The sequence below is a fragment of the Anopheles gambiae genome, chromosome 2, assembly GCF_943734735.2.
Source record: "Anopheles gambiae chromosome 2, idAnoGambNW_F1_1, whole genome shotgun sequence".
In the NCBI taxonomy this organism is placed as follows: Eukaryota; Metazoa; Arthropoda; class Insecta; order Diptera; family Culicidae; genus Anopheles; species Anopheles gambiae.
Genome location: NC_064601.1, coordinates 1,231,464 through 1,255,887, shown reverse-complemented (window position 1 = coordinate 1,255,887; position 24,424 = coordinate 1,231,464). Strand labels below are relative to the sequence as shown.

Sequence of the window (24,424 nt, the reverse complement as noted above, 5' to 3'; positions counted from 1 at the left end):
AAGAGAGGACACGACCAGGTAGGTAGGTGGTGACGATTATGCTGCAAGGAGATAATTCTTTTTCACTTACCTTCAATCTGCCGCGCAATCAGACTAAGAAGCTCGTTAGCAGAGCAGAATATTCTTGGGAATATAATGGAAAGCGTCCTCGATATTGTCATCGGCGGCGGTTGCGGACAATGAGGAGCACACAATTTTCATCATAAATCATACAATCCGTTTCGTGTGTGTGTGGGTTCATTTTTTCACCTGCTTTGTAATGGTTATCGGATTCATTTCAAACAGAATATAACCGATCGATCAGTTACCATCATTAGAAAAAGTTGAATCTCCACACGTTCACACTGCCGGTTGAGGTATCGATTTTCTCACACGTTGATGCAAGATAAAGTGGCAAAAAGCACTGCAAACTCTCTTTATCATTCAACGCACTTGAATGCAAATAACGATTTTTTTTCCAGTTAGAGTTTTCCATCGCGTTTCCCATCGACACATACACACACACACAAACACGTACGTGAAGGATTAAATCAAACAAACGCATCGCTAATGGAATAGAATCGGGATAAAAGCGTACGCAAAATAAGCTTTCCACAACCACCAATGGGGAAGGGGCACTCTATTTAGGTGGGAGTACGTGTGTGTGTGTGTGTGTGTGTGGTTTTGCATCGCGAGATATTTCATCCCACTAAGAGAAGCAACAACAAAAAAAAGAAAAACTCCACCACCAATATCCTTTTTATCCTTCCCATCAGCAGAACCCTCCCTCCCACCCAACCCCTTTTGGTAAACATTTCCACGATATCCACGGAAGCACATCATGCATTGTCTCCGTGCTTCACCACGTGTTTCGTGCACGCGGTTTGAATCTGTGCAGAAGCGTTACAGGGTTTTCCACAAGGCCGGAAAAGAATACGAACAGCAAAAACTCTTTCCCCACCCCACACCACCGACCGTTACCGGCTTACAGGTTTCATCTGTTTTCAATTGTTGAGACAACTTCACTCCCCCCTCACTGACACAGCCAGGGAAACTGCGGCTAGAGAGAGCGAGAGAAGGGGAAAGCAGGGTTTATGGAACAGCTCCCTTCGCTTCCAGGCGCTGTTCTGTTCAAAAAGGGGTGGTGTTGGTGGGAGGATGTGTTCACTATATGAATTGAAATAATCCCCTCTCGTCTAAAGCCTAGCAACAGATTTTCACTCATTTTCCACCCACTGCCAGGGGAGGTATATGGGATGTGTGTGTGTGTGAGTGTGTGTTTGGATGTGTTTTTCTTTTTGCATGCAAAGATAGGAACGACTGCTTGCGGATTTGTTGAGTTTATCTTCGCTTTTTTTGTGCTGTTTTTTGTTATCATTCTTTCCGCATTGGGAAATCTGTTTCCATTCTCACCACTCCAGGGCGTATGGTTTCGCACAAAGGCATGGGGAAGGAGGCATGAGAGTTTCTGTTCCGTTAGCATATGCGGTGAAATCTGAATCGGGATAATAAAAGACGATTCGTGCAAAGACGGTAAACAACCCCAATACGAGGCCGAACCGTAGGACAGGTGTGGAGGACCAACATAATATTGTGCTGTGATTGTGATAGGTAAGGTTCCTCCGGCCCGTATCGCTATCGGTAGCAGCTGTTATGAACGATGTCACGTGATTTGCAATAATATCTGCTTCCGGTGTGTTCAATATGCTCGTCAATCGTTTCGTTTTATTTACTTTCCCTGACAAAAAAGACATGCAATGTACTAAAGCTATTGGAACGTAATTTATGCTAAAGAAACACTCTATCAATTTAGATTCTTATATCTACAGCCATTACGTTGAGAAATGAGATCTTCTGGGAAATGTGCTTCAATACTGCACTGCTAAAGTGTTTAATGCTGGAATGAGAATTGGTTCTAATTGGTGGCACTTTCGGGCTGCACTTCAGAAGCAGCATCAAACCGTACCGAGCGGCGACTTGCTAGCTTTTCTTTGCCCTTCGATTCCTGGTTCGTTCTGGACTTGGCCTGCTCTAGCTGACCGTACAGGGCGGTCATCTCCGCGGTCATGTCTTCCTGCACCTTGCGCAGCTTCTCAATCTCTATCATCAGTTCGGTTTTCTCTTTCATTTCTCCATTCTTGAGCATTGCCACCACCTTCTTGTACCGATCGCGCAGAACCGTGATCTCTTCCTTTAGGGTGGCATTTTCTTCCCTAAGCAAATCCAACTCAGTGGCAGGCTGTTCGACTACCGGAAGGTCATCTGGTTTGCCTTTCGATTCCCTAGCTTTCGCAGAATTGGCATTGTTTTGCTGCAGCAACGTTTTCAGCTGCTCTTTGTTGAGTATTTGCTTCGTTTCGAGGTCGATCTGTTCGAAGAAGGTGTAGTTGCGGTTGTATTCTGCCTCCTCTTGTTGGCGTTTCTTTTGCTGCTGCTTTTCATTCAACTCCTTGCTGACCTTCTCCTGGAACTCTTGCAGGGACAGTGTTTTGGGTTTCTTGTCCTTCGATGCCTTGGATTCCTTTTCCTGCTGATTGTACTTGGTTTTGTTGGCCTCGAAATCGAGCTTCGATAGCAGCAGTGCCTGTTCCAGATCGTTCATGTAGGATTTCTCCACCAGTTCCGTATCCTTTTCCTGCCATTTGGACCACTGCTCCTTCTGTACTGCGTCGCTGGAATTTTTGTTTTTCTGTGATTTCTGAAACAGAAAGAAGTGAAATATTTAAAGAAAACCCTTTTATGGAAATGCGCAATTATACACTCACTGGTTTAGGTTTCTTTGCTTGCGGTTGAGATTGTGGTGGAGGGGCTGTTTTCACAGGCGGCGTTGTGGTCGTCGTCGTCGTTTTGGGCTTGGAGTTTGCATTGGATCTAGATTTTTGCTTTGGTTTTCGAAATCCATCATCGTCGTCTTCGATTTTTAGACCCGAAAATCTTGAGGGAACAACCGTAAACATTGCGATTCCACTCTATCTCTAGAAATAATGGAAAAACGATGAAAATTGTGGAAAACAATATCCCTGCGGGCGGGTTTGTTTGTTTATTACGAGCTCGATGACAGCCAGCATAGGGGGTAAGGTGTATAGATTTAACGAAGAAATGGAAAATTAACATTTCTCTGATTTTTGTTATCAACATTCTGCCGTTTACCGCTGTATTTATACTTTTCATTTTTTTCTTTTCTTGTAAAATGATTTCCTCAACTATTTTATCGAATGTATGCGTGTTGTATGTGTATAAACCTTGGCATTGTATCGATCGAAGTACTGGCCCGAGGGTTATAGACGCAACTCTCCGTTTGACATTTTTGACGCTTCGGCAATTGGCGTTTGCGGAGTTTTTTATTCCCCAGTTCTTGCGTCCAATTTTCGTAAACTTGGTGCGTCCAAAAACTTGTAGATTTCACCGCGTTAAGTGTTTGGGTTTAACGCAAATAATTCGGAACTAAAGTTCTACATTTGTACACATTAAGTTCACCCGTTAGCGCGCAGTGTAAAGGAATCACGATGAACCGGAGACGAGCGTACGAGGATGATGGAGACTTTTACGGAGGTACGGATTTAGCGGGCGTTTGTTGGTTAACCTACAAAACCAACGTATCGCGAGCGGTGGTGCCAGCGGTAGTCGGTGAATAATATTTGGATCATGTTTATCTTTCCCCACCAGAGCGCAACAAGAAGCGGCGCAGGGTGTCCGAAAACCAGGAAATGGAAGAGCGGCTGGAAACGCTGATCCTGCGTGTCGGTGAAAACAGTACCTCCTCCCTGGAGTCGAATCTGGAAGGGTTGGTGTCGGTGCTGGAGTCCGATCTGGGGAACTTTCGGAGCAAAATTCTGCGCATCCTCTCGGACTGCCCGATCAAAATGCCGGAAAAGTGCACCATATACTCGACGATGGTGGGGCTGATGAACGCCAAGAACTACAACTTTGGCGGCGAGTTCGTGGAGTACATGGTGAAGACGTTTAAGGACAGCTTAAAGCAGTGCCAGTGGGATGCCGCCCGGTATGCGTTGCGCTTTCTGGCCGACCTGGTGAACTGCCACGTGATTTCCACGAACTCGCTGCTGCAGCTGCTGGACAGCATGGTCGATGCGGCGAACGAAGACAACGTGCCGCAGGTGCGCCGGGATTGGTACGTGTTTGCGGTGCTTTCCACCCTGCCGTGGGTTGGGCGGGAGCTGTACGAGAAGAAGGAATCGGCACTGGAGAACTTGCTGGTGCGGATCGAGGTGTTTCTCAACAAGCGCACCAAGAAGCATCACAATGCGCTGCGCGTCTGGTCGGTGGATGCGCCACACCCGCAGGAAGAGTATCTCGACTGTCTGTGGGCGCAGATTCGCAAGCTGCGGCAGGACAACTGGACGGAGAAGCACATCCCGCGCCCGTACCTGGCGTTCGATTCGGTGCTGTGCGAGGCGCTGCAACACAACATCCCCGTGATTCATCCGCCACCGCACCAGGACTCGTTCGAGTATCCGATGCCGTGGGTAGTGTATCGCATGTTCGACTACACGGACTGTCCGCCCGGTCCCATCCTGCCCGGGGCGCACTCCATCGAACGCTTCCTGATCGAGGAGCATCTGCACTCGATCATCGAAATGCATCGCTGGGAGCGGAAGGACTGCGCCATCCATCTGCTGATGTTGCCGTACAAGGACAAAATCCCGCTGGAGTATTGTATCGTGGAGGTGATCTTTGCCGAGCTGTTTCACATGCCTACGCCACGGTACCTCGAGATTTGCTACGGTTCGATACTGATCGAGCTCTGCAAGCAGCAACCGTCGAAGATGCCCCAGGTGCTGGCCCAGGCCACGGAGATTTTGTTCATGCGCATCGATTCCATGAACACGTCGTGCTTCGATCGGTTTGTGAACTGGTTCTCGTACCATCTGAGCAACTTCCAGTTCCGCTGGTCCTGGGATGATTGGGACAGCTGTCTGCTGCTGGAAAACGAGCATCCTCGACCGAAATTCATTCAGGAGGTGTTGCTCAAGTGCTTGAGGTAGGTCGAGATACTTCTTACCTGTGCGATATACTTACCCGTGTTAATTATACTAAATCCCCCCCCTTTTAGATTCTCTTACCATGATCGGTTCAAGGAAATGATGCCGGAAGGTTATGCGAAGCTTATCCCAAAACCACCCGTCCCGCACTACAAGTACTCGATGGAGGGTGCTGGTAAGTCCTCCCCGCACAAAGGGAAATCCACACTCCTATACACTTTACACTATAATTATCTTTATTTTGACAAAAACAAAATAACAAAATTGTATCCTACGACTCGAACGCTGTGTCCCCGCATCCTGCTCCGTTCAGCGGGCCAGCTGGGTACCGTTCGTTTCGGTTGGATCGTTCGGTTTGGGGGTGTGTTCGTTGTTGGTTTTGGCTTCGCTTTTGCATTCACTTTGTCCTGCTATACCCATACACCTTTCGTATGGATGCTGTTGGTTCATTTCTGCCCTCCCTGCCCTCTGTCTTGTCACAGTTTTGATAAATAATATATTAATGTTAGAATAATTTAACATCTCCCAGTGAGCACGCGGTGGGAGTAGAGCGTTTAAAACTACATGCAGATCAATTCGGATGATTCAGATGAACGTGTCGTACGGGGGATGGATGAGTGGTTCAGTGGATGGAATTGAGGGAATGGTCATTTTCCGCTCTGCATGAACGTGGCATGATCATGGTGTGTTCAACGTATGACTACAGACTTTAAGCAACATCGACAGCCACTGTCGTTTGGCTTGTCCCATCATCGGCAGTAGCACCTTCGACGCCATCCTCAAAGGTGGTGCCTATCGTTTCACTGACGGTGCTTTCCGTGACTGGGGAGCTGGTGCTACCGGCCGCGGCCGTCGTCACCTCAACCGTCGTTTCCGGCTCGTACTCGTCCTTATGAGCGATCTCGTTGCTTTCGATCGATTTGCCGCTTGCAACGGCGGGTGCGACGGTTGGCTCCGTAGCGCTCAGCTCTTCCTGTGCCGGGTCGGCGGGCTTTTCCGTCTGATTTACGATCGCTTTCGCGTGGTTGATGATGGACATCGTGAGATCATCGAAAGCCGAACCAATCGATCGTCCCGAGCTTTCCACAGCGGCAGGGCCGCTACTTGAATCGAACGACCCGGCATCGCTGGCCTCGAAGAGTACCATATTCGATTGGTTCGTGGCAATCGGAGGCGAAATGTTGGCCTTCACCATAACGAACTCCTTTTCCGGTTCCGTCACCTCCAGCGCGTCCTGCTTGTGTTCGGCCTGCTGGGCGACGAGCTGCTCCGCTACGGCGACCGTCGTACGATCGGTCTCTTCCTTGTTGTCGTCCGTGGCTTCACTGGTGTCGCGTTTGATTTTTTCATTCGACGCATTCTTGGCCGTGGCCGTCGTCATGACCATTTCTTCGGCCTTGCGTTCTTGCTGTTCGAATGAGCGGCCATCGATACGGTTGCTGTCGAACACGGAAGAGGTTACACTGGGGATGGGCTTGATGGTGGTGGTCGAGGTGCTGAAGTTACTGTTTCGCATGCGGCTCGTCCGCATGCTGCTGCCAGTTAGGTGCTGCTGCTGCTGCTGCTGACCGGTCGGGATCGGTGGCGGATTGCCGGACGGAATTCTGCGGTACGTGTATCGGCTGCGTCCTCTCGACGCTCGAACGCGCTGCATCTGCTGATCGAGGTTGGACCGCACGACAGGCACAACCGGAGTTTTAGTGACGACGTCAATCGCACGTTCGGACGATGCAACCGCCTGTTCTCCACTGACCGGCTGCGAGGAAGAGGGAAGCGTTGATGTGGAAAACTCACCGCTCGTCGATTTGCTGCTGGTTCTCGGTCGCTTCGGTACCCACTTCTGGACCGGCTTTTCCGTGGACGTCGACGTCGAGGTCGACACGAACGATCCCGGGAACTGGCGGTAGATGGTTTTGAGCATCATGCGGGGCCGCATCGTGGTGATGCCCATGGTGGTAAGATCGTCCGACTTTTCGTTCCGGTTCTTGTAGTAATGGGCCGTGCTGGAAGCAGTGGCCGAACGGAACGTCGAGACGGTTACGTTCCGGCCTCCCTGTGCCGTTACCTGTTGCGGTGGTGCGGAAGTGGTGCTAGCGCTTGCAGGAGCTGGCGAGGACACTGAGGACACTACCGAAGGAGCCGAGGATGATGGGACGGCAGACGGTGGCGGAATCGGTGTAGTCGAGGAGCTCTGGTAGGAATGCAGCGGTGTGACAAAGTTCTTGGGTCGCTGCACTTTTTGGTTGTGCTTGGGCGTTCCGTAATAGGTCATGGTGTAATCCTTCTCCGGCGGAGGCAGCTGAACGCTGAGCTGAGCTTCGGGACGGTGCGTGGCATATTCCGGTCCATCTCCGGGGTAGAAGCGCAACGGCTTGCTGCTCGTGACCGTAACGTGATGATGGTGGTTGCCATTGGGACCCATTCCCGCTCCTGCCGGACCAGCCATTGGACCGTTGGGCTTCTTCTGTCCCTTCTGTGACTTGGTGCGCTTACCGTGCTTCTGACCGTTCATCTTTTTAACGTGCGCCAGCTCGACGACGCGCGAAGGAATGAAATCGTACGTGTCGTGGTGGTTCAGATACTGGTAGGTCTTGAGGGTGGACGCGATCGGGGTCTCAATCTGAGGCGGCACGATCGTCACCGAGGGCATGCTCTTGAAGGCGGGCGGATACTTCACACCGATCGTGGGACCTAGCTGCTGGATGTAGGACTTGGGCGGCGGCACGTAGGTGGCCTGCGTGGTGATGGAAATGGGCGTAGTGGGCGAAGGCGAACCTGCAGAAGAAGCGGAAGAAGAAGACGCAAGCGATGCCGTACTGGCGCTGCTGCTGCTGCTAGTGCGGTGGTGCGGTGAGGAGGATGTCTGCTCGGAGGTTAGCTTGGCGGTGACACTGACGGCACCCGAGGCGTCGACAAAATTGCTGTAACTGAAGGCACCGGGACCTCCGGCGAGGGTGGTGCGGGAAGCGGGCGAAGCGGTGGGGGAGTGGTGAATCTGTGACAAGCTGCTGGCGGTGGGCGTGGCGGCAGACAGCAAGGATTCGGCGGGTGGCGTTGGCGTGACGGCGTTCTCGACACCAAATGATTCATATTTGGGTGAAACGGCATTGGACGGACTTCCGACGGTATCGGTGACTCCGGCCTGGTTGTTGTTGTTGTTGACCTTGGACGTCGGCGATTCCAGCTTGCGGGTTGTCTGCTTGGACTCGCTGGCGGATGGTTGGAACGCCGCAGCGGTGAATTTCTCCCGTAGACCAGCGGGCGAAGCCGGGACCGTTGGCAGGGGTGCGTAGCGATGGTTGGCCACGGTCGAGCTGACCGTCGGACCACTGACCTGACCGACCGCGGACGTGTAGCGGGAGCTGGAGCGCGTGGCCGAGGTCGGTGACGGTGAGCTAGCGGAGGAGGAAGAGGAGGACGATGATGGGGACGATCTGGTGCTGCCGGCACCCGTCGCTCCTCCGCTGGCGGTAGAGTACCGGTGGCGGTGGGCGGGCGTAGGGCTAATCGAGGGGCCGCTCAGCTGCACGTTCGGCGTGTTGTAGCGATGATGCTGCGCGGTCACTGTTGGGGAGGACGAGGACGTGGGCCCTCCGCCGAGCGTCGTCGTCTTCTGTGGGTGTGGGATCGCATTAGAACTGGTGAACTTGAAAACAGTGGGAATGGCATTAAACGAGTGAGAGCTATGATGCGGATGCGGATGCGAATGCGGATGATTCTGGGACGTGGGGGAAGGTTGGCCTGCGGTGGACGCGACCTGGGTGTGGTTGCCCGCATGGTGGCCGTGGGAAGCCGGATGAGGATGATGCTGATGGTGCTGGTTGTTGGTGGTGGTAGGGGAGGAGGATGAGGAGGAGGTTGTCTTGGGCGTCACAGTGACGATCGGGTGATGCGGGTTGTGGTGGTGATGGTGGAACGATTGCTGCTGCTGGGCTTGCAGCGGCGGCAGGAAGGGATTGACGGGCGAGTAGAGGTGGACGGGGTTCGGGATGGGTTGCATGATACGCACCGGGATGGCTTGAAGACCATCCTGCGGCTGATGCGGATGAAGCGGTGCTTGCTGCTGTGGTGCTTGCTGCTGTTGCTGGTGCTGCTGCTGGGCAGCGTACAGATGGTTCTGGGGCGGAGGGATCAACTGTACGTGCACCGGTATGGCGATCGGTTGCGGCGGGGACATCTGGAACATGTGGTGGTTGGACATGACCGGGATGTGGTTGACCACCATCTGGCCTTGGGGATTGTAGAAGGGGATCGATTGGATGACATGCGAGGGTGGGAAGAAGCCAGGAGGCCCTCCGAGTTGCGGGTGAGCGTGGGGATGAATCAGAATGGGTTGCTGTTGCTGCTGTTGGGGCGATACCTGTGGCCGGTAGATGAGGTGCTGTTGCGGTGGGAACTGTTGTGCGGTAGGGGCGTTCGGAGCCTGTCCCGGGCCCGTTTGCTGCTGCTGCTGCTGCTGCTGCGGTCCGGTTGCAGTGGAAATCGTTGCAACCTGCTGGTGGAACTGCTGCTGCTGCTGCTGCGTAGGGAACTGCTGGGGCTTGGGCGACGTCTTCTGAGCCTGGAACGATTGCTGGATGAGGTTCGGCGAAGGCGCCGAGGGCTTCTGCTGCTGGACGGCATTCGCTTTGACGGTGGTTGCTGGCTTCGCCTCGACGGAATCGTGCCCCGTCGGTGTCGTCGCACCGCGCAGATCGACCAGCTTGGTGTAGTCGTGATGGATGTTGCTCGGTGCCGGGGCATGCGAGTCCTTCGGATGGTGGAACAGATAGCTGCCCGGAAGGGCCGTCGGTGCTAGGGGAGCGATCGAGGGACGTTGGAAGTGGATGTGCTGGTAGAACTTGGGCACCGAGTGGCTGGAGCCGGTAAAGGTATCGGGGAACTTGATGCGATTGCTCGTGGCCGCCGCTAGCCCTCCGTAGTATGCGGGGCTGGCCGCCATCTTGCCGGGGACAAAGTGATGATGATGGTGGTGATACTTGGGCGCCTCGCCACCGGACAGCAGCGATTGCAGCAGATACTGCCCGACGGTCATGGTTTGCTGTGCCTGCTGGACAACGGCCGGTCGGTAGAAGCGGGTGGCCGGAGCAAACGAACCGAACTGGTGGTGCGGTTGCGGATGGGGGGGAGCCTGCGATTGGACCATGTCGAAGAAGGTACGATCGAACATTTGATCGTTCTTTCGGTGCATGGGAATGGCGTTCGGGGAGTTGATGAGCTGTCCAAAGTAACGCGGGTAGTCCTCGTCACGGATGATGTAGGTGCGATTGCTTGCGGCGGCTGCTCCTCCCTGTTCCTGTTCACCTTCCAGCGGAGTGGCGGTCGATTCGCTGGCCGTCGTCGTAGCCTGTTTGGACGGCTGTGCCACCGTGAACTTCAGCTCATACCGATGTCCGCGCTGATCATCACGATGCCGAATCCGTTCCACCTTCCACAGGGCGGTCACGTTGCGCTGCGGCTCCTCCGGCTTACCGTCCTGCTGCTGGACGAAAAAGTACGAATCGTCGGCGGCGGCGTCCTGCTCCAGTCGTCCGTGGGCCAACTCGACGATGTCACCAAAGCGGGGAACGGTCAGATCGACTGCCCCGATGTACGGTGCATTGTAGATCGCCTTCTGCTGCCGGTTCGCTAGGAGCGGTGCATTTTCAGTGCTTCCAGAAGATTGTTGCTGAAGGCTGGTTGGATGAGGGTACGGAAAAGAGGGAATGAGAGAAAGAGAGATGAAACAAAGAGAGCAACAAAGGAAATAGCAGGAAAAGGAAGGGTTTTGTTTTGCTTCCTGTTTGTCGTTAGTGTGCACGATTGTCATTATTTCCCGCTTGTCATTACGATCCAATGTAGTGTAGGAGCCGGAAGAAGCCGTAATGCCCACCAAATCCCCTATACTCCCCCCCCCCCCTCTGAAACAACAGTCGAGATTATCGTTTTTGTTTTCGCGTTACCAATAGAATCGGTAATTTCATGCTCACTTAATCTGTACGGTTTAATAAGTACAACTGCGCCAATCGCCTTGACGTCAGCTGTGTGAAGGAAAGCCTTCTGTTTTGCATAAACATACACTACTATCTCCCCGCAGGTACGCGCATGACATGGCGCCAGTCGGTGGCACGCGCGCCTGGGCTGGCCTTGCCGCTTTGCTATGCTGTTTGGCGCGTGCAGCCTCGTGGAACGATGCTGCTACTTCGCACTTCACTGGTTTGTGTATCGTTAGACTTTTCTTTTCGGGCGCACTTTTCCTTTCGGCAGCAATTACAGCTCCCTTTCCCCCTGTTTGGTGTTATTCTTTTCCCCTTGAAACATTAAAGGGGCCGTTTAAAGGGGCCTTCTCTGTTGTTTGGCATAATTAATTCCAAGAGAAACTACGCGTTTGCAAAGAACAACTAAATGATTTGCTCGCATTGCAAAGTGTGTGTGTGTGTGTTTGTGCAGCTTCGTGGCTGTTCTGTAGCTTCGATCGGTCCTGCTTGGTTATTTTTCAGGTACTTACCTCGTCTTGTTATCATTCAGCGCTAGGAAAACGGTTTCTTTTAACACTTCTTCCCAGGGCACCGCGTTACCATTGCCGCCGGTCGCGTTGGGCTTCTCGTCGGACGGAACCTGCTCACGCGGTCGATAGTAAAGAACCTTGCCCGGGTGCGTCTTCACCTGGTGGGGCGTCAGAATGATATCACGGTTGCTGAAGTACTGGCAATGGCTGCCGGTAATGGATATCTGTGTTGTGTGGGAAGGAAAAACGAACAAATGATAAGTTGATTTGATCAATCCTAAGCTGAAGGAAGGTCTGCTGAAGATTAATGCTACAAATGGACTGTGATTTATTAACTGTTTACGATTGATGAGCGTTTTTTTCGGAACGCGCTGGCGATTGTTTTCAAGATCAAGTCAGTCTCTTCGTTACGGTGCGACGATATCGGCTCGTGTATCTGCATCGCGATCGCCTTGAGAGCTTCCCGTTCTCGGTAGCGTTTTCTCTGCGCCGATGTGCGCCCGCCGCTGACGTCGTTTTCCATCGCGGCACAATAGTAGTAACTCGCGTTCTTTTACAGCTGCTCAAAAATTCTCATGCCCGCCGCTCAATGAGGTTACAGTTCGTTCGTAATTAAACAAACCACGAGCCGAATGGCGGGCCTTCGAAGCGTTTGACCCAGCTTGCCTGCTTGGCGCGGACGAACGCGATAGTCGGGTGGGCGCCGGCAATCATCAACAGAGCATTAAAGCTGATGAATAAATTACGATTGCAGCGGTCGGACGGACAGGTGGTGGTGGGTCAGATGTGCAGTCTGAACGAAACGAATGCTTCACAGTTCCATGACAGTGTCGCTAGTGTCAAGGGCTCTGTTCTGGTGTGAGGAGAAGATCGAGAGCTAATTTGTGTCAGCCTCATTTCGGGTACCCGAAGGCATTGTTTCGTTGGAGGCGTGGAAAATCGGTGACATTAGCAAGTTTGATTGGTTTTTTAAGAACATATTCTAATCAAGTTAATTGATCTTTACTCTCTGTTTTGTAGGCACCTGTTGCATATCTCCAGGAAAATGTTTAATCAAGTAAGAGGGTTAGTTCCCTTGCAGCGGCTTTGAGCAATCACATTCCATGCTTGTCGCATTGCCTTGATTTGAATTTAGCTCAAACACAAAAAGGGAACCGTTTCCCACAGTTCTTCGTCATCGTGGGGTATGCAAAATACGGCGTTGTCATTTAACTCGCGTAAGCTTTTCGCTCTCTTTGTCGACCTCAGAATCTGCTGGTTTGGTATGCACATAAGCCGCCTTGCCAACCTGCCTCCTAAGCACAGCACACCCCACCAGCACCGCCACCGCGGAGGGATATGCGATGTTGCAAGATCAGTTAGAGGGAGTTTTGTCTTACCATGAAAAGAATTAAACAAATGTTCATTGTACGTCCGATGTAATCCATGGCGGAACGTGATTGGCCGCTGACAGTGATGGATCGTTCGCTGAGTTTTCGTCTTGTACAGCTGCAGAACGAGCGCCGTGAGGGTGCAGAACATTTACCACACATACACGTACACACACACACACACACACACGTGGCAGCAGTTGAATTGTTTCTATTTTAAAACGGAAAACAAAAGCCTCTCGTTGTCTATGGGCGCTTTCTTTGTTGCACTGTTTTGGGGAGCTTTGATCCTCACACAACGTATCGATCGTATCGTAACACTGCTACTGAGCACGATGGTTTCGGGTTTGTCACTGTGTGCGTTCTGTCACTGGAGGGAAACTAGTCCCCGTACTGTGCACTATTCACCGTACATCTTGGCTATCTGTCGGTATCAGTTCACCGTAGCCCGTTGGGGAGAGATGCGTTTTATGCCTGCACTTGCCCTAATCGATCGATCGACGACCGGTGATATCGCACCAAACCGAACAACACTACTATTAGCTTGTTTCCACCAATGTGTGAACCGTTTCGAACGAGCGTTTTGCGCCTACTGAAAAGGGTAATATTTTCAAAATCATATTAAAACTGGCCATCCACCGCCACGCCGATGCGAGCGATATGGACGGATCTCCCTCCCTTCCAAACCGATGCCTTCGTCGTAACGCAGCGTTTGCATTTCCCAGCCACCGTGGTTGCTCTCCCCTCTCTTGCGCGAAAACTCAACGCTCGGGCGCAGTTTCGTTCGTTAATTTCCATTTTCCGTCGTGTGCCGACGCCGACGGGAGGCGTTGAGGGCTTTTCTCACCCCTCCATTAAGGGCCGGCACGTCACTCGTCTTCGACACCTCTTCCAAACAGTCCAAATCGACCGTCGATTAAGCGGCGGTTGCGCTCTGGCCGTGTTGCATCTCTTTTCTGCCCGCAGCTTCTGTAATGCTTAGCCGCAGCATCGTATTTGCATCCCGAGATTCGATCGTTTTTGTGGGCAACAATTAATGTTGCCGAAAATGTAATGTGTGGGTCGTGTGCGATCTTTCGACGGGGCTTAATGGACTGGGAAATGTCGCAAGAGGGAGAGGGAGAGGGAGAGTGTTTGTTGCCTTGCCGGCTCTAACGACGAACGTAGCACACTTCCGTCGTACTTTTAGCGTAAGTGCCCAAACGCGGCACCACCTTTCGGGGGTTAGTGCTTGCTGTGACAAACTGTAATGCACGAAGAGCTCATCTTACCCTGGGGGGTTGAGTGTTGAGTGGTTGTAAACTCTTTTTTGTGTTGCTCATTTTGCATAAATTCCAGTTTTTGTTTGACGGTTTGTGTTAGACAAAAGAGATCGAGCCGTCGTTTGCAATATGTTGAAAATGGAAATTTAAGCACATAGCTGCATGCAAAAGAAGCACTCTCGGCGGTGTGCGAACGACGCTAGACACGTGCGAAGAAGCATCTTCTTTCGGTATTGGGCAGAGTTGCATAAGTTGGTCCCGCGCGGCGAGTCTAGCAGAAAGAGAGACAATTTAATTATGTTGGAATAGATTGCTTTTTTGTTGTTGACGAATGTTGAGTCTTGGGTTACGTATGAGGGCTCCATTTTGTCGTAATTGAAACATAAAAAGGGGTTTTCCATCAGCGGTCAATATGGTGCAATAGTACGATCGACGTGGAAGGAAAGCGCTTTTCAGGGTGGATCTCTTCTTGAGTGAAAGTAATTCCTTGATACTAGATATTCACGTTCGTGTGCATATCGATTCGGCTGAAGAACTCGTTCAAATATACGCCCCAATGCACTTGGCGCAGAAGGCCTCGGGCAGCGCCGGCAACTGCGGCTTTGGGAAACGAGAGGCGAGCGGCAAACTTTTCGAATGTACACACCGACATTATTGTCAGGGACTGATTGTTGGCTTTGATTTCGGCATTTTGGGCCGATTCCCACTTCCCGGAAACGCGGATCTCGTGGAAAAGTTCAATTGTTTTTTCCATCCAATTTGCCCAAAGCCCACACCCGCGCCCTGGCACGATTCTAGTGACAGATCAAGGTAAAAACAATGTCAGTCTGTTCGGTGGTGGTAGATTCAAATGGATTAAGAAACGGAAACATTTGAATACAAATTTGCCACTTAAAAAGAAGCACAATGGTTTTCTGGGTCGATCGGTCGGGCGGGTGGTGGTGCCGAGTTCAGAGCGACCACCCGATCTGAAGACAAAGATTGCGCCAAAACAATGCGATCGCGGGTGATGTGCATGACGCTCATAAAGCCTCTAAAAATATGTCTTAGTTCGTCACTGCAGACATTTTAGTGTCGTTCGTGCAGAGGTGTTAGCTTAGATGTACGATTTCGGTCGACGTAAGCATATGGAAACAGTCTTGCTAATAACCAGCAAACTTCTTTGTATCACCTCGAACAAGTAGCTGTATTGCATTAGGTTTTTTTTAAGGAAAATTTGAGCTATTTTCATTCTTTAGCAGAACCCGTTGTACACGTCTAACCGCAAAGCTGTGCAGCATATTGTCTTCCTTGATTTCTTTTGATCGCCTTTCTTTCCGGAACACTCTCTTTAGTACGCCGTAAACTCTAATTACGCTGTTGTGGTTTAGCAAACTTTAGAAGGGCCGTATTTGATGTGGCTTTTTGTGTGTCAGGAATCAAACCAATGGTGCATATAATGTTGCATAAGGAGAAAGGAAGGTTCTGCTGTTGCGTCGCGTTTTGCTCCCGCTTTTAAGTGCATTATGTCAATATGAGATAATTACTTCCCATTAAAGGTAACGCTCGAATTTCCTGTTTCGAAGCAGAACGAATTTACCATCCGGAGTATGGATACTTTTGAACTGATGTTTGGTCTATTATTTCCCTGATAAACGGAGAGCTTTGTATGTTATCGTTATCCGATCGTAAATGTGGAATTATTTAATAAAAAGTGTATATCGAGCTCAACAACCCTGAAGGACGTTCGTTAACGTGCAATGGTCATGCGAGATGCGGCGGCGATCTTCTCACATTCCCCGTTTCGTAAAGTCCGCCCTAATCTGCCATGATACCATTAATTAGATTAATTTCTCAAAAACAATTTTTCGTGTTAGTGCATGCAAGTGCGAGTGAAAACTCACCTCGTGCCGATCAATTGCACGATCTGTAGTTGCGCACGACTCTTCTTTTTGTTGATCGTTAGTGCCATGCTGTTAGCATCGCAATCCATCCTTTTCTACCGAGATATGTGTACCTCTGCGCTACGAGCAATGTTTCTGCCCTGGCCAGCGACTTGCGGGTTGTCGATAATTTTCACCAAGGCCGTCCGCATCAGCCGTCTAGAGGGGTGATGGTTTGTCGAACTGCTGCTACTGCTGCTGCTGGTTAGCATGAGTCTTGCTTCGTTTGAAAGAAAGTGGCGAAACTCTTTAATCGACAGTTATTGGCTGCAGATGCACCGGCGATGCATTGTCGGCTCTCCGCGGGCAATGCAAACGCAACGGGTGTGCAGTTCCACTCAGCTGATCAGAGGCAGACGTGCGCCGGCATGATGGACAGATCATGCCCCGCGCGATGGAAGCGATCCTGGGGCGAAACAGATGCAATGAAAAGAAAAGCATTGCTCGCGTGCATCGCCGAAACCCGTCCTCTCTTCCCCCCTTTTGGTCCCATGTGGGGGGAAGGTGGCGTGGATCGCACTTAGAAAAGTCAAGCGCTAGGCTAGCGATTATGTTTTGGGCTGGGCTTTGGCGCATCGTGCTGGAATTTCGCATCGGATCGTGTAGTAAAAGTGATGTTTAACCAACGTTCGGAATGTGTGCATGATGTTTTGCCTGCGTTTGGAACGTTTGGGGCTGTCGTTTCTCTCGCAGCTGGGTGGAGCTTTCGTACATTGTTCGGGTAATTTTTTACCATCTGCTTCGATTAGTGGAGAGTTATTTGCAACTGTTGAGGTACTGCACTGCCGACTGTAATAGAATTGTAAAATGCATCGAAAGGTCCTCATACATTGTTTACATCCACTCATATTTTCCATTATATTCCTCTGCCTTTCAGCATCTCTCCCGGGGACTGCAACGGCACACAAGCTGGTGGTTGCAATTCGCCAAAAGTGCAACGCCGAGGATGTGCTGAACGAGCTGAACGATTTGCCGAATTCAAGGGATGCGTCCGACACCGACATGGCCGAGGCGCCCTTCAACCCACTGAAAATAGATGTATTTGTTCAAACCTTGCTGAACCTGGGCTCCAAGAGCTTCTCGCACAGCTTCGCTGCCATTTCTAAATTTCATGCCGTATTTAAGGTAATGTTCGCCCTATCGCTTTAAAAGAAATTATGATTTTCTAATGTACTTTCTCTATCTCTCTCTCTCTAGGCACTGGCGGAAACAGAAGAAGCACAGATCTGCATTCTACACAACATGTTCGAGCTGTGGGTAGATCATCAGCAGATGATGGTCGTTATCGTTGACAAGCTTCTCAAGGTGCAGATTGTCGAATGTTCGGCCGTCGCGACGTGGGTGTTCTCGAAGGAAATGGTGGGAGAGTTTACCAAAATGTACTTGTGGGAAATTCTGCATCTGACGATCAAGAAGATGAATCAGCACGTCACTAAGCTGAGTAAGTATATACGGATATGTTTGTTGAAAGACACATTTTTTCACCATTTTCCGTCCTCTCCGTGCACAGGTCGGGAAATGAACGAAGCGAAAGAAAAGCTGGCCCGCACAGTAGAGTCGTCTTCGAGCGAATCGGAAGACGAAGCCGCTTCACCCAACGCTCAGAAGCGTCGCAAAAACACGGAAGGGTCGGGCGAAAAACCGACCGAAGAGCAGGTGGAGCGGATGGAGGAAAAGCTGGAGGCAGCGTACGTCGACCAGAAGCGCCTGTTTCTGATCATCTTTCAACGCTTCATTATGATCCTGTCCGAGCACCTGGTCAAGTGTGACACGGACGGGCGGGACTATGACACCGACTGGTACCGCTGGACCATTGGCCGGTTACAGCAGGTGTTTATGATGGTAAGTGCTAACTGCAGAGTAACAAAACTTAACGATAATGCGATACACTGTGCTCGCTCGGTGGTGTTGTTCACATTGTCCTAATGACTTTTTCCTCTCCGCTGTATGCGTGGTATTGTTTTTTTTTTACGTTTAGCACCACGAGCAAGTGCAGAAATACAGCAGCACATTGGAAAGCTTGCTATTTACGTCCGATCTCGACCCGCACATACTGGATGTGTTTCACCAGTTCACCGCGCTGCGAGCGTAAGTCCGGCGCCTGCATTGCCTCCATTATCGTGCGCGTTATTTCCCTCTGATAGATGGTACTCGTTCACGGTCCAGTGACGACGATCGATCGATAGTGAAAGAAAAGACACGATCATGATCACTGTGTGCAAAACATGCGTCGGAATGTGCTGTGCGCACAGAGGCAACGAGAGCGAGAGAGAGAGCGAGGGTGTGTGGGAGATGCTACAATGATCGTGGAATGGACTAGTAATTATCATTTAAATCATTTAACTCCTACGTAATCCGCTGCATGACCAGCGGATCAATATACGGACACTGACTTATAACGCAAGCTGCATGAGCACATGGGTAAATGAATGCTGGATAGACAATTTCACGAAAACCAACACGTGTGCCCGGAGTGTTTTCTTTGCAGAGAAATGATAATATCACGGTGTAGTCGTAGATTTTATAGTTTTTATTGAATTTTATTCATTTTTATTGATTTCACCATACATCATAATAATAGGTTAATAGTTTTGTTTGTCTCTTTGTTTTGTTTTCTGTTTTTGTATCGTTAAATTGGTTTGGTAATGTGGAAATTCTTCAGCTTTTGCTCGTTCTCATGCTCTGTTATGTTCCTATCCCCCTCTCTCTTTCTCTCTGGCGTAAAGAACGGACGTATTTTTCTTCAGACGCGTAAGCAATGCATTGTTTTCCGCAATCTGCTCTTCTGGGTGCCTATTTTGCGCATTGAGATGACAGTGGTGCATATTATTCGTACAATTGATGTATTGGTAAGCAGCAGAATACATTTCGTCTGGGTCGCGTTTTTCGATCCCGTCCATGTCTCACGTTCCTCAAGCTGTCTTTCATTGTTAATGTACGTTGTAATCCTCCCAAACGACCCGCCTTCATATTGGATTTTCATTTAAAAAAACATCACGCCGAAAAGGGTCGTAGCTTCTTTGCAGTCGAAATATGATACGCCCATCTTTTTATCGCTCATCTGTAGTGGTCTTAAGTATTTCTTTTCTCCAATCGGGTTAGTTGGGTCCAGCCTGTAGTACGGCTGCTTTATGTGTATGTATGTATGAGTACATAGTATTTGTTTTGTTGTTTGCCTCTTGTCTTTATTATTTCTTTTTTGTTTACTTTCAAAAACTGATGAAACATTCAATTAACTGACTAGATGAAGCTAAAAGTATAGGGTTTTCTTCTTGCTACTAGAGATCTCAACCAATGTGATCTCAGCATTAATGATAACTCTTTTTTTTTTAGTATTATAGTATCAGAATGTGTGCATGTGTCTGTTTATTGTGTAGAATGTAGATTCATTTAATTTCCATTATCGTTCAACTTCTGTGTGTGTTTGTGTCAATTCCACATTCCTGTCCTGCCTCATTCCAAACGTTGCGTGTCTTGTGAATACTTTCAGTCAAATTCCGTCCGACTGGTTTTTAGTCATCAAATGTCAAAAGCTTCTTTTTGCCCGTTTTTTGTATGCAAATACTGCATACAGCCATACATGCTTCTTGTCTTTTCGAAAGTAGGATATGATATATAAGTTAGAGATGCAAGCAAACATATAATACAAAAGCCGTTCTTGCTGGGCAATTTTAATGTCTACAAATCAATACCGAAATCTAGATACCATAACTTAACAGTCTAGCACCTAACGCATGGTAAACCTTAGAGGTAAAACCAAAGTATGGATAGTACATTTGCATAGTCTATCTTGCTGCAGTACGGGGATTGGTGGCTATAAAAGAAAGCTGAACATTATCCTAGGCCCTCAGTATATTCTAGTTTCGTAACAGTATCACCTGTTCGTTCCACGAATTCGTCGTCGTACTGCTCAATCGTCATTATGTTTGCCTTGTCACACCCCACACAGTCGCACAGCCCTTCCATGGTTCGTCCTCGGGGGGATCCTTACATATGATACTCCTCTCCCTCACTCCCTGCTTCTCTGTCGCACGCATTGCGTCGCGTTCACTTCCTATCCATCCTAGAAGGCATTTCCGGTACATAGCACCCAAAACATACAAGAACACTCCCACTCATACTCACGTCGCAATACCAAACTTACCCCGCGTAAGCGTAAACCAAAGCAAAAATGGGAACCAATTCATTAACAGACAAATGCTCACTAATACTAACAGTAATAAGAACCCTCCAAATGGTCGGTCAAATGGCTCGTCGGCGCACAAGCTAAGGCAAATCAGGAAAACATTCGCTACCGCTATCGTAAAAGGTGATACGTAACACAACGTCGGCTGAGGAGCGTACACGCGTCACACGCACGCAGCAAAACAATGATATCCACTAAGCGGCAAAGCACTTTGCATTTTGATTGGCCACAGTATCATATCAGCATTGGCGGTGGTTTGGCCACCGATAGGAGCCGGCAGCCGTTTTTGCTCTTTCTACTTCTCCCGCGTCTCCTTTCCCTCGCTACCAATAAGCAGACGTTGATTCTGAAGACCCTATCCTAATATCCGTGCAATGCTATTGGCAAATAGTAAATTTTCGTCACATTCAGCGGCGTGCCCGGTTTGTGGCCGGAGTCAGAAATCACAAGCATTTCTTCACTGAGAGAGGTTACTAGGGCCGACGTTTTCTACGGCCGTCTCTATTACGCGGGGTGAAAATGTATCTTTTTTTGTTTTGTTTTGTTTAATTCTCTGTCTGTTTGGTGGCTAATATAAAAGCTTAAAATTGGCATATAAAAATCGACAAATTTTGCTCCTATCTTTGCTCCCCTTCCGTCTCCTTCCTTCAACGGGACGCTGTTCTGTCTGAGTCTGTCACGATGACGACCACGGTTCGGTTACGTTTTATCTCTCCCCCACATTCTTGTTTTGGCTTTAAAGCATTACTCTCCCCCTTTTCGCACTTGTAAAATATCGTTCATTTGTTCTGATTTCTGCAGTTTTGATGAGTGTGGGATGAGTTGTTTTTAAATATACGAGTACGCATTTGTAGATGCACGTCAATGTTACGTGTGTGTTGTATATGTGTGTGTGTGTGTGTGTGTGTGTGTGTGTTGTTTTGCTTTGTTTTTTTGCTAAACAGCCATCGAAACTAAACATCGTTATATAGTGTATTTTATTCATTAATTAACACCGCCGCTTGTAACACAAATCGATCGGCTAATGCTGCTGCTGGAGCGCATTTCTCTCGTGCTAACAAATAATACATTTATTAGTTGAACATTCGTCTTGTGTTTCGGTTTCTTTCGTTCCCTTTCGCCCCGCACGTAGCCTTGCGGTTTCGTGCCGCTGCTGCACGTTGTGTTGTTTAAATGTTTTGTTGTTCGCAAGTTGCTTCATTTGAACTGTCTCATGGGCTTATATCGCTATCATTATCATCATTATCAACTCGTGTGTGAAGTGTGTTAAATACGTTTCCCCCCCCTTTATCTCCTGTATGTATAGGCTCCGATCTTCTTTGATGCATTAAATGCGTGGCCTGCCTATGTTTCCTATTGGTTTGTGTTTGCCTTTGTTTTTAACTATAGCTGAAAGTTTCTTTCACAGGGATAACACGTTCCATGAACAATTTTGGGATTTAGTATCGCGCTTTGTGAGCGTGCATCTCGATGAAGTATAGGAAAATTTGATTTACGATCTATTCAACTCTCACACCACCCACCCACCGCCCTGAAATGTACTATAGGCATTCATTCAACAACAACATTCTTGTGGCATATTTGGCGCCCCTTTTTCTGCTTGATTTGGTAATATTCACTTTGCTCTAAGGAAGATTAAATGTAGTAACATGGTACATCTTGGTTTGTTGTTTTTCATCTCTCTTTTTCTCTCTCTTTCTCTCTTAAATCGTCTTTTGTTCAGACTATATTTAGATAAATAGAGTTTTGTTTATCCTCTTGTTTGCTATAATCAATCGCTCATATAGTTCAGCTGTGGTGATAAATGATGTTCATTTATTTAGATGACGAAATTGCATTATGGAAAAGTGTGTGTTGCCTTTAAGTAGTAATTCATCCATTCGGTCTGTTGTCCATTCCATGTGGGCCAGTGCTGCTCGTGCTTTTCATATAACGCACGTTTTTGTGTGTTAGAGAGGGAGAGAGAGAGAGAGAGGTGATATAGAAAAATATAACTATCATGCCTCTCTCTGGATCATCCACTGGCCCACAGACCTATACAAACAAACGCACGCGTGCCTGAAGGATCACACCGCGCACACTGAGTCGCTATAGCATAAGGAATGTTTAGTTTATCTTTGTGCCACGAAAGTTTGACGTGTACGATCAACAACATTAGTGATTTAAGTAAATAGACTCTCCTGTCCGCATCAAAGCTCATCGGTTATACGTGGTGCGCGCAACTTTGATATTTTTGGGGATATTTGTCGTCCTTAAGTTGTTTTTACACCTTTTTCGCTGCAGTTCGCAGCGTTGGCAACTCCCCCGAAATATGGCAAACGCCGCTTGGGCACACTTGGGCTTTCTCTACGCATTGTGGCTGACGTGTGTCAATGTGATTTTTGTGTTCGCTGAAAGGGAGACGTGTGAAGTGTTTCTCCAGTCTGTAGTGGACGTCTTACAGTGAGCGATCGTCTTCGCTTCGATTCTCATAAGATGTGTAAGATACGTTATCTACCTACCTAAACACAGTTTACCTATCCTCTGTTACTGGGTGGATTCCATTGCTGGGTACTTTAGGCGATCAAGACGGCAAGCCGTCTGTGTTGCACTGGAGGTGATGATGATTTTGTAAGCTGGTGTATAAAAGTTTTGTATTGTAACCACAGTCTCCGAAAAGCAAAAAATCCCTTCTCAACCAACTCCCGTATGTTTCGACCATCTTCCAAATTGGCATTGCGTATATGCTTTGCTTGTTTGACTACCTTGCAATCCTAAAAAAGAACAGCAATCCCAGGAATGGCCATGCCAAAAACTCATCCTCGCTCCTGTTTATGCTCCCTGATGAACCGACCCGTTATGTATCGTCCGGTATGGCACGAACTCGGCCATACCTCTTCTTGGAATTAGTAATTGGTGCAATGTAACGATTGCCTGACGGTGCTGCATGTTGTACGTACGTTAACAGTTGCATTTGTCTGATGCAGATCTAGTGAACGACGATCGATTTGGTTGCGATATACGATTATCATCGGTATGGGTGTAGACTTTAGACGGATGTTGTGCGTTTGTATCTCCCCAATGCTGCCACCCTTTGCTGTGTGTGCCCGGCTGTGCACGTATTCAGACGAGTTGCCAACGGGTACGACTGTGCAACGAAGGTGTAACCTCCACGGTCAGAAGCCGTTCTGTTCTCTGGTATATGACATTGCAACTTAGCATGTGGAGTAATTTTGCTCAATCAACAAGTAAACTTTATCACAACTAACTACAGGGTGCAAAACCCCTTGCAATGTTGTACCGGTGCATGGCGATTGACAGCGGCCTAAGCTATGGCGGAAGAAAAAGTGTTTGCCTCTCGCCGTCGGAACGTTGGATGAGAGAGAAAGAAGCAGTGTCTGTAGGATTCAAAAGGGAGATTCAAAAAATTCAGGTAGACTATCGTTTGTCTCATTACGGACACTTCTTGCGTTCTATTTGTATCATCCCTAAACTAGGCGTCTTCTAGCCGGAAGCTCAAGAACAAATGCGCCACTGCGTGTGCGGGATAAAGGGTCTGCTCTACAAAGTAAGCTCTTCGTTTAAATTATCTTGTTTCCCTGCTATTCCTTTCCACCGCTTGGGTTCGCTCGGTCGTGTTCTATCTAAAAACCTCTTGCTTTAGCTGACGCTGAGTCTTGTTTCCATTCCTTTTCGTTCTATACCTTTCCGTTGGAGGAAAATGTCTAATTGTAACTTAACATAGCTGCATTTCCAGGATGCGCTCGCTAGGACTAGATACGTACAACTAACAATTGAACGAGTGCAATCGATCAATCGGCAGGTCTTTGCGGTACAAAGAACCGAACTAAAGTGTGTCTACTCACGTTGGCCAGCTTTCTTCATCTCCTCCGCCTAAAAGATGGTACGGAAGGGAAAGCCAGCGCATAACTTGGTACTGATGATGCTGCTACTGCTATTGCTGGGTGTCCACATCCACATCGTCCATGGTCTGGCCGGTGAATGCTATGATCCGCCCCGGTGCCTAGAACTCGAGCCGATAGGCTGAACAGGACGTCTCGTGATCCTGCAGATTGATTGTACACCGTGCCGCGCTTGGAGACAGATCGATGTGATACTTGGCGAGCAGTTCCTCGTTCTCCGAAACCCAGTAGCCAAGCACATCGGTGTCGTACGTTGGAATGATAGTTACCTCTGTGAAAGAAATTAAGAAAAATAAGTATTTAGGTATTTTGA

The 24,424-nt window shown here is 48.9% G+C and overlaps 4 protein-coding genes across 4 annotated transcripts in view; 1 reads left to right on the top strand and 3 right to left on the bottom strand.

The window, feature by feature from the left end:
* Positions 1-1,677: 1,677 nt before the first annotated feature.
* LOC5667651 (G kinase-anchoring protein 1) lies at positions 1,678-3,045 on the bottom strand. The gene is made up of 2 exons (XM_001689328.3): positions 2,745-3,045; positions 1,678-2,677 (listed from the first exon to the last, which is right to left on the bottom strand). The coding sequence occupies exons 1-2, from the start codon at positions 2,934-2,936 to the stop codon at positions 1,895-1,897; spliced, it is 975 nt and encodes a 324-aa protein (XP_001689380.2). The 5' UTR covers positions 2,937-3,045; the 3' UTR covers positions 1,678-1,894.
* Positions 3,046-3,293: 248 nt separating this feature from the next.
* LOC1281974 (nuclear cap-binding protein subunit 1) lies at positions 3,294-18,478 on the top strand. The gene is made up of 7 exons (XM_321964.5): positions 3,294-3,531; positions 3,646-4,981; positions 5,054-5,157; positions 16,901-17,148; positions 17,221-17,464; positions 17,534-17,865; positions 18,002-18,478. Exons 1-7 carry the CDS (start codon positions 3,486-3,488, stop codon positions 18,113-18,115), a joined length of 2,424 nt encoding a protein of 807 aa, XP_321964.4. The 5' UTR covers positions 3,294-3,485; the 3' UTR covers positions 18,116-18,478.
* Positions 5,429-13,330, bottom strand: LOC11175514 (mucin-2). The gene is made up of 3 exons (XM_061646197.1): positions 12,849-13,330; positions 11,470-11,693; positions 5,429-10,657 (listed from the first exon to the last, which is right to left on the bottom strand). The coding sequence occupies exons 1-3, from the start codon at positions 12,999-13,001 to the stop codon at positions 5,692-5,694; spliced, it is 5,343 nt and encodes a 1,780-aa protein (XP_061502181.1). The 5' UTR covers positions 13,002-13,330; the 3' UTR covers positions 5,429-5,691.
* Positions 18,479-18,538: 60 nt separating the features above from the next.
* Positions 18,539-24,424, bottom strand: part of LOC1281976 (microtubule-associated protein futsch) — a 46,106-nt gene continuing 40,220 nt past the window's right edge. Inside the window, exon 7 of the mRNA XM_061646195.1 lies at positions 18,539-24,382. Within this exon, the coding sequence (XP_061502179.1) occupies positions 24,213-24,382 (170 nt within the window). The 3' untranslated portion in view covers positions 18,539-24,212. The remainder of the gene's footprint in view (positions 24,383-24,424) is intronic.